We start from the raw sequence: 15,491 nt of genomic DNA on the forward strand, positions 1-15,491 counted from the left end.
ATGTTTGGGACTTCTCCCATTATTCCTGGCTATTGGCCAAACTGGCTGGGGCTTCTGGGAGCTGAAGTCCAAAACACCTGGAGGACCAAAGTTTGGGAAACAGGGGTTTCAACCACCATTTAAACTATGGCTTAAACCACCATTTAAACTATGGTTTAAGCCACCATTTAAACCATGGTTTAAACCACTGGTTCCCAAACTTTGGTCCTCCAGATGTTTGGGACTTCTCCCATTATTCCTGGCTATTGGCCAAACTGGCTGGGGCTTCTGGGAGCTGAAGTCCAAAACACCTGGAGGACCAAAGTTTGGCAAGCAGGGGTTTCAACCAACATTTAAACCAAGCTTTAAACCACCATTTAAACTATGGTTTAAAACAACATTTTTAAACCAGTCTTTGGCCAACTCTGAATGTCGGAGCCTATGAGATGAGACGCAGAGGCGGTCGGTCGCCAGCTGGGAACGATGGGTGCTGCAATCCTTTCGCCGGACCGGCGGAGAAACGTTTGCCGTTTGGCATCGGTATCCGATTTCCGAATATCGATGTCCGATTTCTCGGCCCGCTTCGCAATTCCTGTGCTTCCTTTTACAGGTGACGAAGCCAAGGGTTAAAAAGCAGCAGCAGAAGAAGCAAGTCACGCAATTTAGTATCACAACCCAGAAGAGATAAGGAATTCATATCGGACAGTTCTGTTATCCTCCGCTTGCCAATAACCTGAGATGGCTGTCAGAAAAGAGGCGAGAAAGTTGCCCTGAACTAATAAGTTAACTAGTCATCTCCTGGGCGCCTTTGGACACTTTGACAAGCGGCTGCTGAAGGGTGTGGAGGAAACCGAGGAGTTTAGTCCGGGGACAGAAGCATGACTGCAGTTTATAGCTGGAAGGACGAAAAGCGGGACAAGGGAGGCGTTCCCATCCCTTTCCCTTAGGACCTGGGAAGGTGATCCGGTATAAAAACCCCGGAACAGGTCAGGGATCTCTATATACGCAGCTCACTGGAGATCGATGCCACCGCATCCTCCCAGATCCAGCTGGAAGAGAGATCATGGTTTTGCTTCGTAGCTTGGTCTTCCTCTCCCTTTATTCCTTCCCAGCATCAGGAGAAGCCAAAGAAGGTAAGCCCTTTTTTATTATGAAATCTCGATTTCGGCTTCTTCCTCTGACCCCAAAGGGATGCCGAGCCAAACTCTTTGCCCTTCCAGAAACGCAATGTCCAAGTGCGACTTTGGAAGACTAAAACCACGCAGAAGAGCAATATAGCAAACCTTGCTGCTGCTGCTGCTTGCATTTTAAACATTTTAAAATAGGCTCATCTCAAGTTGCAAAATTGTGCATTTCTCTCCGAATAGCTTTGGAGATGTCTCGGTTTGCTTCACATATATCCCTTGAGACAGTATGCGCTGGATTCAGACGTAAAAGGTTTCTGACACTTTGAGATGAGAGAGAGAGAGAGAGAGAGAAAGATGCAAATCCATATTATGATTTGGGGTTTTTGGAAAATATTGTAATTTTCTTCGCTTTCGTCGCCGTCTTTGCGGCGCTTGTTTTAAGTCGGTTTGCATTCGCTGCAGTGTGTTATTCTTTGGAAACTTCATTTTAAAAACCACTTTCCCTTCATCTTTTACATCCATTTCTTTTACATCAGAGGAAAGCTGGATCAGAGAGTTTAAAATGAAGGACGATGGGTTATTGCAAACTAAGCTTGGATGGAAAAACCCTTTATATGGCTTCTGGTTTGGGCTGTGATGTAGTGGCACACATTGTATCAGACCCTTTCCAAAGGTAAAGATAGAAAGAAATAATGTTAGCGGCTTGAATGTTGGGTTATATCTCTGCAGACTGGGTTCGATTCTCGGCTTGGTTTTGGAAACTCAGTGGGCGATACCAAGCAAGTTGCACTCTCTCAGCCTCGGAGGATGGCAATGGCAAACCTCCTCCGAAGACCTTTAGGATTGCCATAAATCAGAAATCATTGCCTTCGGTTTATAAAAGATTAAGGATCGGTGATGTTCTCATCACTTTAACTCAGTGGCAGAGCACCGGCTTTGCATGAAGAAAGGTGTCGTTTGAAGCTCTAGAGATACCTTTATGCAACCAACCAAAATGCACAAAAGACATGGACCCATTTGGCAGAATTAAACCAAGGACCCCTTGCTTCTATATTTTCGGGGGTCAGGTTTTACTTTGGAAGGTATGCATACCTTTTACCACATAGTCTATGCATTTTATTTTTTAGAGAGGTATAGATATATAGAGACACACATATATATCCATATACAATTTGAGTCTCCCTTATCGGAAATGCTTGGGACCAGAAGGGATTTGGGAGTGTTTCAGTGTATATTTGCATATAAATGAGGCATCTTGGAGATGGGACCCAAACCTAAACATGAAATTAATTGATTGATTTACAGTATTCATTGATGTATAGACACCTTATATACATAGCCTAAAGGTCATCCGATGCACAATATTGTTAAGTCATTTTGGGCACGAAACAGTTTGTGCACCTTGAACCCTCCGAAAGCAAAGGTGCCACTATCTCAGCCATTCATTGGCTTCTTGTACGCATTGCAGCCAATGCTTTAAGCCATGTGTTGGTGATTTTTCTTTTTCATGTGTTAAATGTCTTATCTTGATATGTCAGTATCGGCTTGGAAAACGGAAAGGGATTTGGGGAGGTTTTTCTTGGATCACGGGGAAATGGTGGCTGAGCAAATATCCGAACTTGTCAGTATCATCCTGGATGAGATGTGCTCAAAACAGCACACATGCACTTATAAAACAAACACCACAATCTTTTAGGAAGGAGAAGTTAAGAGGTTATTCCAAAACATGTGCAGAATTTCCTGCATCGGAAGGGACCGCAAAATGGCACCCAAGTCGAGGTGCAACTATTTGCGACGACCTAATCTGGAGTGTAAAGTGCCACAAACCAGCCAAATTATGAGGGCAATCCCCTCCACTCAAATTCGAACCCGGTCCCCAGAGTCGCAGTCCAATGCTCAAACCACAATTTGTTGTGTGCCTTCAAGTCGTTTCCGACTCATGGCGACCCGAAGGTGAACCTATAGCAGGGTTTTCTTGGCAACTTTGTTCAGAGGGGGTTTGCCATTGCCCTCCTCTGAGGCTGAGAGAGTGTGACTTGCCCAAGGCAGGGCTAGAAACCTGGGAAAGGAGGGAGAAATTTCCTTGGTGGCAGAACAATTATTTGGGGCGATCAATGCATGGAGTAGTGCTTGGAGCATTAAATGCATGGAGTAGTGCTTGGAGCATTAAATGCATGGAGAAGTGCTTGGAGCATTGAGAGCATGGTTTGAATCCCGACTGGGCGACGGAAATCCATGGGTGCCTTTGGGCAAGAAGTCACACTTTCTCAGCCTCAGAGGAAAGCAATGGCAAACCCTCTCTGAACAAACCTTGCCAAGAAAACCCTATGATTGAGTCACTTTAGGGTTGCCATAAGTCGGAAATGACTTGAAGGCACACAATGACAACAGCAAATTTTGGTTTGAGCATTGGACTATGAGAGGGTTACTTTAGGGTTGCCATAAGTCAGGAGAGACTTGAAGGCACACAAAGCGTGCCCTCGTTTTCCTCCAAAACTAGGAACCTCAACTCTTTTGGATGTATATTATGTTATATATGTGTTCTATATTTATATTTAATAGGGTATGGATTCAGGAGTAGTCATCCTGGCTCTGTTGCAAAGTGCAACAAAATCCAAAATCCACTAGCAGCAACTCCAAAGCCTGAAATGTACGGCGCAAGCTTTCGGAGCTTCGCCGGCTTCTTCGTCAGGCAAAGATGTTTAAGATCCTACATTACATGTCTCAGGTGTTACTTCTGTTGTGAGTTAGGATGGTATTCAGGGTGTGATGGTAAAGACGGCTTGTGATGGTGTGACCCCCCGCCATGTGCTCTCAGTTTAAAGTTCACCCGCTATGCCTTCCCTCCAGAGCCGCTGCCAGTTTTGCGCCGTGCTTCTGGTAACTGTGGTTAATAAGTGAACCGAGAGCCTCTTTCTCCTCCTTATATCCCATACCGCATGCCGTTTTGACCTTGATTCGTACCCGAAGCCCGGCTTTTCTGCAGAACCGCTGTGCTGGGCTTTTGCCAAGAGACAGCACTTCATTTTGCCCGCTCCGACTCAGGCATGGTTCACCTGGCGCTCTCCTTGCCTTCCTTTGAGGCTGAGAGTGTGTGATGTGCCCATGGTGAGTTTCCATGGCCGAGCCGGGATTCGAACCCTGGACTTTGGAGTCCGAGTTCAACACGCAAACCACTACACCGTGCTATTTCTCTTGCATTGATAGTGGGTCCGATTCAGATAGGTAAGTAGGTAGAATAGACAATCTAATGCCATAGATAGATAGATAGATAGATAGATAGACAGACAGACAGACAGACAGACTAGATTAGAATAGAATAGAATAGAATAGAATAGAATAGAATAGAATAGAATAGAATAGAATAGAATAGATAGACAGGTAATTGAATGCCAGATAGATAGGTAGGTAGGTAGGTAGAATAGACAATCTAATGCCATAGATAGATAGATAGATAGATAGATAGATAGATAGATATGTATGTAGAATCATAGAATCATAGAGTTGGAAGAGACCACAAGGGCCATCCAGTCCAACCCCCTGCCATGCAGGAAATCCCAATCAAAGCATCCCCGACAGATGGCCATCCAGCCTCTGCTTGAAGACCTCCAAGGAAGGAGACTCCACTACACTCCGTAGATAGGTAGGTAGGTAGAATAGACAAATAATCTAATGCCACAAATAGATAGATAGATAGATAGATAGATAGATAGATAGATAGATAGATAGATAGATAGACAGACAGAGCTACCCAAAATTCACACCATACTTTACTAGTGCAAAATAACTGGTCCTTGCCCCAAGGACCTTACATTTAAAACCAGAGTTTGTGAGCTCTTGACCTGGTGCACTTCTGATCTGGCTCATAAGAATACAGGGTTCCTCCTCTACCTTTCCACCTGGATGGCCAAGTAAAAGAGAATAAAATAAAATAAACACGCAAACATGTTCCCTGCAAGAGCCTTGGTATGACAGAGCAGACGCCTTTGCCTCTCGGCCAAGAAAAACCCATCGCCTTTGGCACATTTTTGGATCGACGAGGGCAAACTGGCTTGCCAAGGTGGGACTCACCTTTGGCTTCCCTGCTGCATTGTTTTATTTGAAGTCGGCGCAGCTTCCGTCTTGCGCGAGACAAACGCACACAGATGCCACACTGTGCCAAAAGCATTTTCTACTATCGATACAAGACGATCTGTCTGTGCAAGGGAAGGGCTCAGAGCAGTCCTTGAGTTCCCAGTTCATAGGGTGCACATGTCCATAATGGAATATCTATGGGGCCGGCCCTATCGTTGGGCAAAGCGAGACCGTTGCTTTCGGCGGCCAAAGCTGGGAGACGCTGGAGAAAGTGGTCCTGAATTTCAGGTGCGACCGAGAGTGGTTTGAACGTTCAGCTGTGACTCTGGAGATGAGGGTTTAAATGCCGTCTCAGCCATGCGCGCCAAGTCACACTCTCTCAGCCCCAGAGGAAACATGCCAAGTAAACCCCACTGAGGTTGCCATAAGTGACCGGGATCGAATGTGGACTGGAAAACCGGATCCAGACCACTTTAAATCGACAGTGCGGACATGTTCTTACAGGCTCTAAGCCAAAGGGAATGCAGACGGTCTTACTTGGGAAAAGACAAGCTAGAGCCAGGATATCTTTAATAACACAAATCCTAGCGAAAGTGGAGAAAACGTAATAATTGCTGAACGCTGAAACATTTGTTGAAAAAGGTCCCAGCCTAAATCCTAAAAAAGGAGGAGGAAATATTGTAATGATTTAAATTTTAATGCTGAAGTGTAAGGAGTCCTAGAGAAGGTGGAGAAAGCATAATGATTCCTGTACTTAATGCTGAACCATTTGTTGAAATGTTAAATGTTAATCCAGTTGAATGCATAGGAGTGGCCCTTTGCAAGGAGATGTTTGCAGATATTAAAAAATCACTAGGTTCAAAAAGCACAAGGGAGGTGCCAAATAAAAGACGTAATTTAATATTTTGTTTAAAAGAAAAGATGTCTTTTGGGGTTTTGCGTTCGATGAGGCCGAGAAACATGGAGGGATAATGCTGTCCTTCGAGAGAACTGTCCCTTTTTGAGGCTATATACTATTCCATACTATGCCACATATTCCATACTATTCCATATATTGCATACTATGGCCTGTTACAGACTGCCAAAATAAAGCTGCTTGGGGTCTCTTTGGAGGTATGCTGTTTAAATGATGCATGCACCCTAAGAATCTGGAAGCTGCACCAAAGCTGCACTCCGGTGCTTAGGAATGGAGTGTGGCTTTGGCGCGACCTCCGGACTCTTAGGACCCATGCGTCATTTAAAGAGCATACCTCCAAAGAGACCCAAAGCAGCTTTATTTTGGCAGTCTGTAACAGGCCTAAGTCATATATGGCATACTATGCCATGGAAGCCACGGCAAAGCTCTGAAGAAATCTCGCCAAGCAAACCCCATGAAAGGGTAAACCTTAAGTCCGCCACTCCATCAAATCCAAACCAAACATCTTAGGAATGGCTTTGGCCCAAACGTGACCCAAAAATTCCCCCGATAAGTAGTCAGCGTTGCAATGGAGATGTCAGCCGCATCTATCCCAGAAATGAGGTGTGAATGAGGATTGTCAGAAAAGGCATGCAAAGCATAACCGTTCCAAGGAATTCCTTCTCATGTTCGGCTCCAGAAGCAAAGCGTACCGTTCCCCATTCCACATACTAGGCTAGCAACTCCGTCCAACTTCAACTGCTGCAACATTACATTAATATTTTATATTACACATTATATATTTTCAAGCCGTGGATACTTGAATCGGCGATTTAAAAGCCTGTGGATATGGCCAGCCAACTGTCACGCTGGAGTAAAATGGCATCCTTTATATAAAACGGCAGAATCAAGGCTTGCTTGTTGGATTTTATGTCTGTCTGTCCGTCCGTCCGTCCGTCCGTCCGTCCGTCCGTCCGTCCGTCCGTCCGTCCGTCCGTCCGTCCATCCATCCATCCATCTATCTTCAAGCCATGGATGCAGACTCTGTGCTTATGAAGGACTGACCATATTTGCATCGAAAGTGAGTTGTGGGTATCATCGCAAGCGCTACATGATTTTGGACACGCTTTGGCCTCAAAAGCACGATTTCTTTATCATGAAGAGTCGTTCTCATTTTTATTTTTGGACAGCGCCGTGCAAAAACAGTCTTTTCCTCTCCGACCGCTTGGCTTGATAAATGAAACAGATCTGTTTGTGTCCCAATTTTAAATAGCGCACGCCGCCTCCGTCGCACGGCATTGTTATCCGAAGGAACCAAAAGAAGGGAGGCTGAACTAAGGGAAAGGAAACGGCGAGCGGCTCCTGACTGTAAACTTGGACCGGGGACAAGCTGCGATTCAGATTAATTGAAACGATAGGGAGCGAATTCTTCCCCGGCACCAAGGTTATCCGTGGGAAGGAAGGAAGGAAGGATGGGGAGGAGAAGAAGAGCCCCCAAGGTCCAGGACTCCCTTGAGATGAAACAACCAAGGAGTCAACACAGTTACACAACAACTTGGACTGACATCTTCAGTGGGAGGCCTTGGCTTTCATAAGGCCGCAGAGAGCCATCTGCAACATGCATAGAAGTCTCGCACTCGGAACTTAGCTAAAGTGGGCCATAGTCGGTACTTGGGATCCGAATGATCGACATTTGGGATCCAAAAGGAAGGAGCAAGTTATAAGTTACGCACTTATCCAGAATAAGTTACTTTGGGGGAAAAGAGAGGGAGAGGGAAGCATAAAGCTGCTAAAGATCAATGACTGAATCCTTGTTTTGGGGGGATTCTCGGTGTTGTCTGTTTGTTGTTGTTGTTATGTTCCTGCAAGCCATGTTTAGTTATGGGGACCCTAAGGTGAATGCATCATCATGGCACGTTTCTTCAGAAGGGGTTTCCCATTGCCATCCTCTGAGGCTGAGAGAGTGTCTTTCCATGTCCAAGCAAGGACTCGAACCCTGGTCCCCCATTGCCCAAACTTTGCAATGAAAGGTGGCAATGGCCTCTGCCCTCTTCTATGAATGTGACTAAGGTGACCCTGGGCAAGACACACTCTCTCAGCCTCAGAGGAAGGCAATGGCAACCCCCCCTGAAGAAACTTGCCCCCCCCAAAAAAAAACCCCACGATAGGGTTGTCATAAGTCGGAAACGATGCGAAGACAACACAACAACAGGAACAACTCACTTTGGGATCCTGATCTTTGGCCGTTGGCGGTCAGCCCGACACCTCTGGAGCCTCTGGCCGAGATAAATGGAAAACTGTCCTTCCTAGCAAGCCATGGGTCCCACGGCTTCCCTGATCCATTGTGACGACCCATTGTGAACGTTTCCAGGCGCATACACCTGTGGCGCACCATTTCCTCCCATTGTCCCCGAAAAGGAACACAAGCGCAAAGCTGGAAAAGCAGAAGAACCCTCCCTGTGTATGCGGCTGGACAAAGGGCAGGTTCTGTGCCGTGTGTGTTTGTGTGTGTGCATTTTCCACAGCCCTTGCCTCCGCTGGCTCCGTGGGTGCATCTACATTGCAGTGGTAATCCAGTTTGACACCACTTTAAGTGCCGTTGGCTCAATGCAACAGATGGAGAGCAAACTGCTGTCTGTCTTGATCCAAAGGAGATGGCTTAAGTACCTATAGCCACTTCCGTATCCATTCAGATTGCCTTGTTTGCTTTGGCCATGGTAAGGGCATAGGAAAATAAGATTTGCCCCATGCTTAGTGCCAAAGATCTTGGCTTTCAACAGCAGAGAACCCCAACTCATCGTCGGAGGTGTCACACCTTCAACACAAACATTTGTGATCCATGTTGTGAAAGAACATGGGACCGTGGTCTTCGGAGGAGAGAGAGAGAGACCTGTGACTTCTGTCATCGCGGTTGCTGGCTTATGCTTGTTTATCCATTTCTGCCTGGGCAAACTGTGCCCATTTATTAGCCCTGGAGGGCTGGCAAAGTACAATGTGCCAGGTCATTGGTATGTGTATGTATGTGTAAGCGGTCTCAAACTGGGCTATTTCTGCAGTGCGTTTTGGGCCTCAGGCAAGGTCAAAAGGTGCCAACGGAGGATGGCACGCCGCATGGGCAATGGCCGGCTTTTCAGCAATGTCTGGAATCAAATTCGGCCGCCAGTGCTTCTGACTCTTTGGCCTCGGGCGGCAAAATATCTCGGGCCTTTAACTCTGCCCGACCGATTCAAACTGGCAAGGCTCCTTCAAGAAGACAGCTTGGCAGCTGAGACAGTGAGAAATGCCAGGCATCTTGACAAGCGAAGGCTTAGATCTGATGGAGAAAGAGACAGACAAGACGGAAAGAGATAGACAAGACGGAAAGACCGCCTTGGATTCTGCAGAGGGGAGGAAAAACAAACCCAAACTTGCAACCCCTTTGGCACAAACTCAGCTCGGCGCATCGAATTTACGCTCGGTTTTCCAGCAGAAATCGGTCCTTCCCACCTTGCCAGCCCATTTTGGAGCTTGCCTCGAGTGCAAATGCTGACAGCGCGGAAAGGAGAGACCCCAGGAGAGGAGATTTCACTGAATTATTGAGAAGGAGCAAACTTTCTGCTGACGGGGGGAGGCGCGTTTTTGCTGCCTCAGCAATCTCCAGTGACCTTTCCGAGACCGAGCTTTTCCATTTTCCATCTCGCCCTTGTTTTGTTTTTTCCACTTTGTCACGCTGTGACTTTGGTGGCAAGGCCACCGCCAAGGCTGCCGGAACCATTGGTTCTCCGGTGGAGGAATCTCAGGGCGAGAGCAACGCCTTACAAATGGGTACGGTCAGCCCTCCATATCCACGGACATTGTCATCCATGGATTCAGGCATCCATGGCTTGGAAATATATATATATATATTTAAATATATACGTTCCCAAAAGCAAACCTTGATTTGGCCATTTTGCTTAAGGGACACCATTTTACTATGCCATTGTATTTAATGGGACTTGAGCATCCTCGGATTTGGGTTTCTACAGCAGATCCTGGAACCAAAACAGTAACAAGGGCCTACTATATATCTCAGCAATGCAGATGCATCCATGGAAATGACAGCCAACACTCCTTATCCACAGATTTTGTTATCCACGGGCTTCAACCATCCACGGTTTCAATATTTTCAATAATATATATATAAATGCCAACGAACAAATCTAGTTTTTGCCGTTTTATATATGAGGCACCATTTTACTCTGCCATTGTATTTAATGGGACTTGACCATCCATGGATTTTGGGATTCCCAAACCCTATTAGAAGATGCCAAGGACCCACTGTGATGGCAGGTCTTTGCAAACTGATAAGGACTAGGTTTTTAATAATGTCAATCCCTTGGCGAGGGATTTAGGCAGCATCCGCACTGCAGAAATAATCCAGGTTGACACCACTTTAACTACTATGGAATCCCTGGGAATTGCAGTTTGTTGTGGCACTTGAGCTCTCTGACAAAGAAGGCTAAATGTCTTTTAAAACCCCTACAATTCCCAGAATTATATAGTACTGAGCCTGGCAGTTAAAGCGGTGTCAACCTGGATTATTTCTGCAGTGCAGACGCAGCCCCTGATGAGGTTTAGAAGGGGATATAGAGCATCACGGGAAGCCATAATTTTATTTTAGGAGGCATTTATTGCCACTCGAGGAAGGCATTTATTGGAGGAAGACCGTTGACTGCCTTCCTGTAATAAAGTGAGCGGTGAAAGGTTTGCAACCCTTTCTTATCACATTCCCAGTGTTTGCTCTGCAAAACCGTTTGCTTCTTTCAGGAACCAGTGGGACAATAAAATAATAATAATAATAATAATAATAATACCAGGGTGATTTAAATTTCTTATCTCAATTGACACTCATTTTGCTATCTCTTTTGCAGATGGAGCACATTGGTGTTACCTTTCCCAGAAATGTCAAGAACCGCATTGTAAAGGTAAGTGTCACAAACGACAACCCTCTTTGCAAACCTACACGCTTTGGATCCAAAGTCCAGGGCCAGAATGAGAACAACATATCCACAGAGAAGCTAAAACACACATACAAAGAGGTGTACGCAACAAACAGTGTAACAATAATGCCCGGATGTAGGGATCAATATTTGGGAACCAATGCCTAGAGGAACACCGAGGGCTTGTCTACATGTAAGTGTTTAATGCAAACAGTTGCAGATATTTGCGCCTTTGCGTCGACATTTAATCGGACCGGATGGAAAACCATGAATGTGCAAGTAAAGTCTGGAACGTCGCTGTGTTGTTAGCAATATGTAAACCTGGTTCAGCGTTAAAACTGGTCTCTCTTGGTCAACAGAGCCCCGGCAGTGGGATGAGTTGTACGGCGAATGCGGGAAAGACGGACAGTCGCCCATCAACATCGTCACCAATAAAGTGGAATACGACTGGGACCTGCTGCCTTTCCACTTTGAGAAATACAACGTCAAGCAAAGCACAAACTGGAGCATCATCAACAACGGCCATACGGGTGAGTCTTGGCCTGAGTTTCTAAGTCCGTCGTATTTCCCATCGTCCACATTTGGGTTTGGGGCGGAAGAGCTGTGAATCCGCTACGGGTTTTAGTCACCATCCCTACTCCACTACCCTGGGAGCCACTTAGTCATTTGGGAGCAGTGGTTTCACCCCCAAATAGGGTGCCACCTGGTGCCGTTTGAACCCCTTGCACCCCCTATTTATACCTATTTAGGATGGGACCTGGCTTTTGAAATGGTTTTGCCCCTTTCAGTTCAGGTGAACCTTGACGGGTCGGCCAAGATCGAATCCGGGGGGCTTTCGGGCAAATACAAGGCAGTCCAGTTTCACTTCCATTGGGGGAACGACGACAGTCAAAAGTCAAGCCGGCGGGTCAGCCCCGGATCGGAGCACAGCATTGACGGGGAGAGATACGCAATGGAGGTAAATATGTATATGGCGTTCCCTCCGCGTTTGTTGGGGTGCGCGGTGAAGGATCCCTGTGAATTTGGCAAAAACACAAATAAAAAGACCACTATTCTTTTTACTTAAGTCACAGCCATCTCCAAACTCTGGCCCTCCAGTTGTTTTGGACTTCAGCTCCCAGAAGCCTCAGCCACCTTGGCCAATGGTTTGGGATTCTGGGAGCTGAAGTCCAAAACACCTGGAGGGCCAGAGTTTGGACATCATTGAACCTCCAGGTCCTCCAATGCAAATGTTTGGTTTGGTTTTGTGCCACCATTGTCAATGTTTCTGAGGGGTCGTTCCCACTAAGAAAAGCTCTGGATCCTGATTTGGGGCACATGCCCCTAGTTCCCACTGGAAATTGATCCTGATTTGATTGAATCCAGGGGAAATAAAGTGCTGCCTCTGTACTTGTGTTTGTTTTAAAACATTAAAACGACAGAATATGTGATTGATTGATTGATTGATTGAATATGCGAGTGATAGAATATGTGAGTGATAGAATATGTGAGTGATAGAATATGTGATTGATTGATTGACTGATAGAATATGTGAGTGATAGAATATGCGAGTGATAGAATATGTGCTTGATAAACTTAGGTTCTCGCACCCCAAAATAATAATAATAATAATAAATAATAATTATTATTATTATTATTATTGCAAACTTGAATAGAAATGCCTGTTTATCTCTCTTTTCTACAACCGTTCCATTCACTCTCTTCCTCAGCTTCACATTGTCCACATCAAGGAAAAATATGCCACGCTGTCAGACGCCCTCGCGGAAAACGGCGTTGCCGTCCTTGGATTTTTTATACAGGTACGGAAGCAGTTTGTGTCCAGTTTAAGCCTTTGGTTTTAACACTGGGAAGATTTTGCAAGCTCTGCTGCGGAGTAATGTACAGTTGAACCCCCAATGTTTTTTATCCATGGGGGTCAACTATCTGTGGCTTGAAAACATTTGTTCAGAGGAGGTTCGCCATGGCCTTCCCTTGAGGCTGAGAGAGTGTGACTTCTTGCCCAAGGCAAAACTCCCTTCAACAAACCTTGCCAAGACAACCCCACAATAGGGTCACCCCAAGTTGAACATTACTTGAAGGGTCAGGATGTGAGGGAAAGCGACTCCTCCACACTTAATGGCCGAGTGGGGATTTGAACCCAAGCCGCCTTGGTCTGACTTGGAAATTAGAGAAGATGAAATGATAACTTTGGACATCATTTTCATTTATCGCAGGTGGGCAAACACAACGAACATTATGCGCCTCTCATTTCAGAGCTCAGAGAAATCCCGTTCAAAGGTAAGGAACCGAAGACGCATTATGCTCCAATTATGCTCAGTCAGTTGTTACACGCATGCCGCAACTTGTGGCAACTCTCATGCTTGGCAAAATATATTCAGAGGGGGTTCGCCATTGCCGTTCTTTGAGGCTGAGAGAGTGGGACTCACCTGAGATCACCCAGTCGGTTTCCACGGCCGAGCGGAGATTCAAACTCCGGTCTCCGGAGTCCATAATCCGACGCTCTCAAACCACAGATTTTAAGGAGACGTAAAATGTCTTTGGGGGGCATCTCTGTGCAAATGGACTCTAGGTTTTGTTTGGTTGCAAGCAATGCAAAGTATTCTGAATGAGAAAGAGAAAACCATCCTCCAATTATGTGTTTAGGAAGTGAAAAGCCTATGCAACCTTTGCGCCTGGACTCCCTCCTACCGAAAACAGACGACCTCGCCAGCTTTTATCGGTACACGGGATCCTTGACCACACCGGGATGCAACCAGAATGTGATCTGGACCCTGTTCGAGAAACCCATCGACCTGCAGTTGGAACAGGTGAGACAAAAACAGGATGAGACAGGTAGAAATTGCTGTTTGGAGGCTATGATCCCTCATGACTAAGGTTGCCTTCCTTCTGGCTGGGCCAAACCTTGGTGCACCTTTGTGCAACCCAAAGAACATCACCTATTCCACCATTAACATTCAATGTAGTTCGGTACTGTCCAACTAACTCCAATACACTGCCTTCGGATATCTGCACCGACTAGCGAAAGGATGTTTTTGTGCAACGTGGCACAAAATATGGGGGAAATAGATTTGTGTGGGTTTTTCGGGCTGCGTGGCCATGTTCTAGAAGAGTTTATTCCTGACGTTTCGCTGGCATCTGTGGCTGGCATCTTCAGAGAAGCATCGGTGGCTGGCATCTTCAGAGAAGCATCGGTGGCTGGCATCTTCAGAGAAGCATCGGTGGCTGGCATCTTCAGAGAAGCATCTGTGGCTGGCATCTTCAGAGAAGCATCGGTGGCTGGCATCTTCAGAGAAGCATCTGTGGCTGGCATCTTCAGCATTCTCCGGAGATGCCAGCCACAGATGCTGGCGAAACGTCAGGAATAAACTCTTCCAGAACATGGCCACGCAGCCCGAAAACCCCACAAAAATCTATGGATGCTGCCCACGAAAGCCTTCGACTTCATATGGGGGAAAATGTTTGTGTGCAACATGGCGCACAATATGGGGAACGTTTTTGTGCGCAGCATTGCATGGCATCAACCCATGGGGCTCACTCTTCTTTTCCAAGCAGGAAAGGAGAAAAGAGAATAATTTAGCATTTGTAGAAAGGGAATTGTGCAACCTGATATGGCACAATTCCACCAAAAAAGAGGTGGATTAGGAGTATAAATATATAGAGAGAGTGGTTATACAAACACCTCTTGTATTTTAAACCTATTTCGCAAGATCCAGACTAGGGAAGACAAGAATATAATCCTCTTTTTTTCCTTCTCGGTTCCAGATCCAAGAATTTTGGATGCAGCTCTATTTTGGTGCAACCAAGAACGACTCCTGGATCGTGGATAACTTCCGGCCGATTCAACCTGTCGACGGCCGCGTTATATATAAGTCGGACTCCAATTCCCTTTTGCCGCCAACCAACGCGTTGCTTTTAATACCGACAGCCGCGTACCTTGCCCTTTCTCTTGTCCAGTGATGGATTGGATCGATGATTTAAAAATAACATATTGACACTTACTTCTAGTCTTGGAAATGCTTGGCTTTTGTGGGCGGTCACTTTGGGCTGCATCCACACTGCAGAAATAATGCAGTTTGGCACTGCTTTAACTGCCGTGGTTCAATGCTATGGGATTCTGGGATTTGTAGTCCGACATCATCCAGAGAAGCACCTTTGGTCTCCTAATCCAAGCCTGTCTCTATGCATCCCAATCGATTCCTTTCTCGCCCAATTAATTGGGGAGGCCTTGTTAATCAGATGGAATATTCTTAATTAATTGATTAACCTGGAAACTGATCGATTTGTAAAGCTCCTGGGGATTCTGGATTAATGGGGAAGGGATAGTCGACACCGATATATTTATATATTCAAAGTGAATACACTCACAGACACACTAAAAACCATGCTCTGTATTTTTGTATTATTTATGATCTCCTGGTTTGGGAACAAGAATGAAAGAAATAAAATACTATATATATA

At 45.8% G+C, this 15,491-nt stretch overlaps 1 protein-coding gene across 1 annotated transcript; it reads left to right on the forward strand.

The window, feature by feature from the left end:
• Nucleotides 1–896: 896 nt before the first annotated feature.
• On the forward strand, nt 897–15,491 carry LOC149301459 (carbonic anhydrase 4-like). Its single transcript, XM_089483939.1, has 8 exons — nt 897–1,112; nt 10,965–11,018; nt 11,393–11,563; nt 11,822–11,991; nt 12,743–12,832; nt 13,247–13,310; nt 13,677–13,840; nt 14,796–15,491. Exons 1-8 carry the CDS (start codon nt 1,043–1,045, stop codon nt 14,988–14,990), a joined length of 978 nt encoding a protein of 325 aa, XP_089340065.1. The 5' UTR covers nt 897–1,042; the 3' UTR covers nt 14,991–15,491.

This window comes from Sceloporus occidentalis, unplaced genomic scaffold (assembly GCF_023333645.1).
Source record: "Sceloporus occidentalis isolate IW3139 unplaced genomic scaffold, rSceOcc1.0.p SCAF_21, whole genome shotgun sequence".
NCBI classification, from domain to species: Eukaryota; Metazoa; Chordata; class Lepidosauria; order Squamata; family Phrynosomatidae; genus Sceloporus; species Sceloporus occidentalis.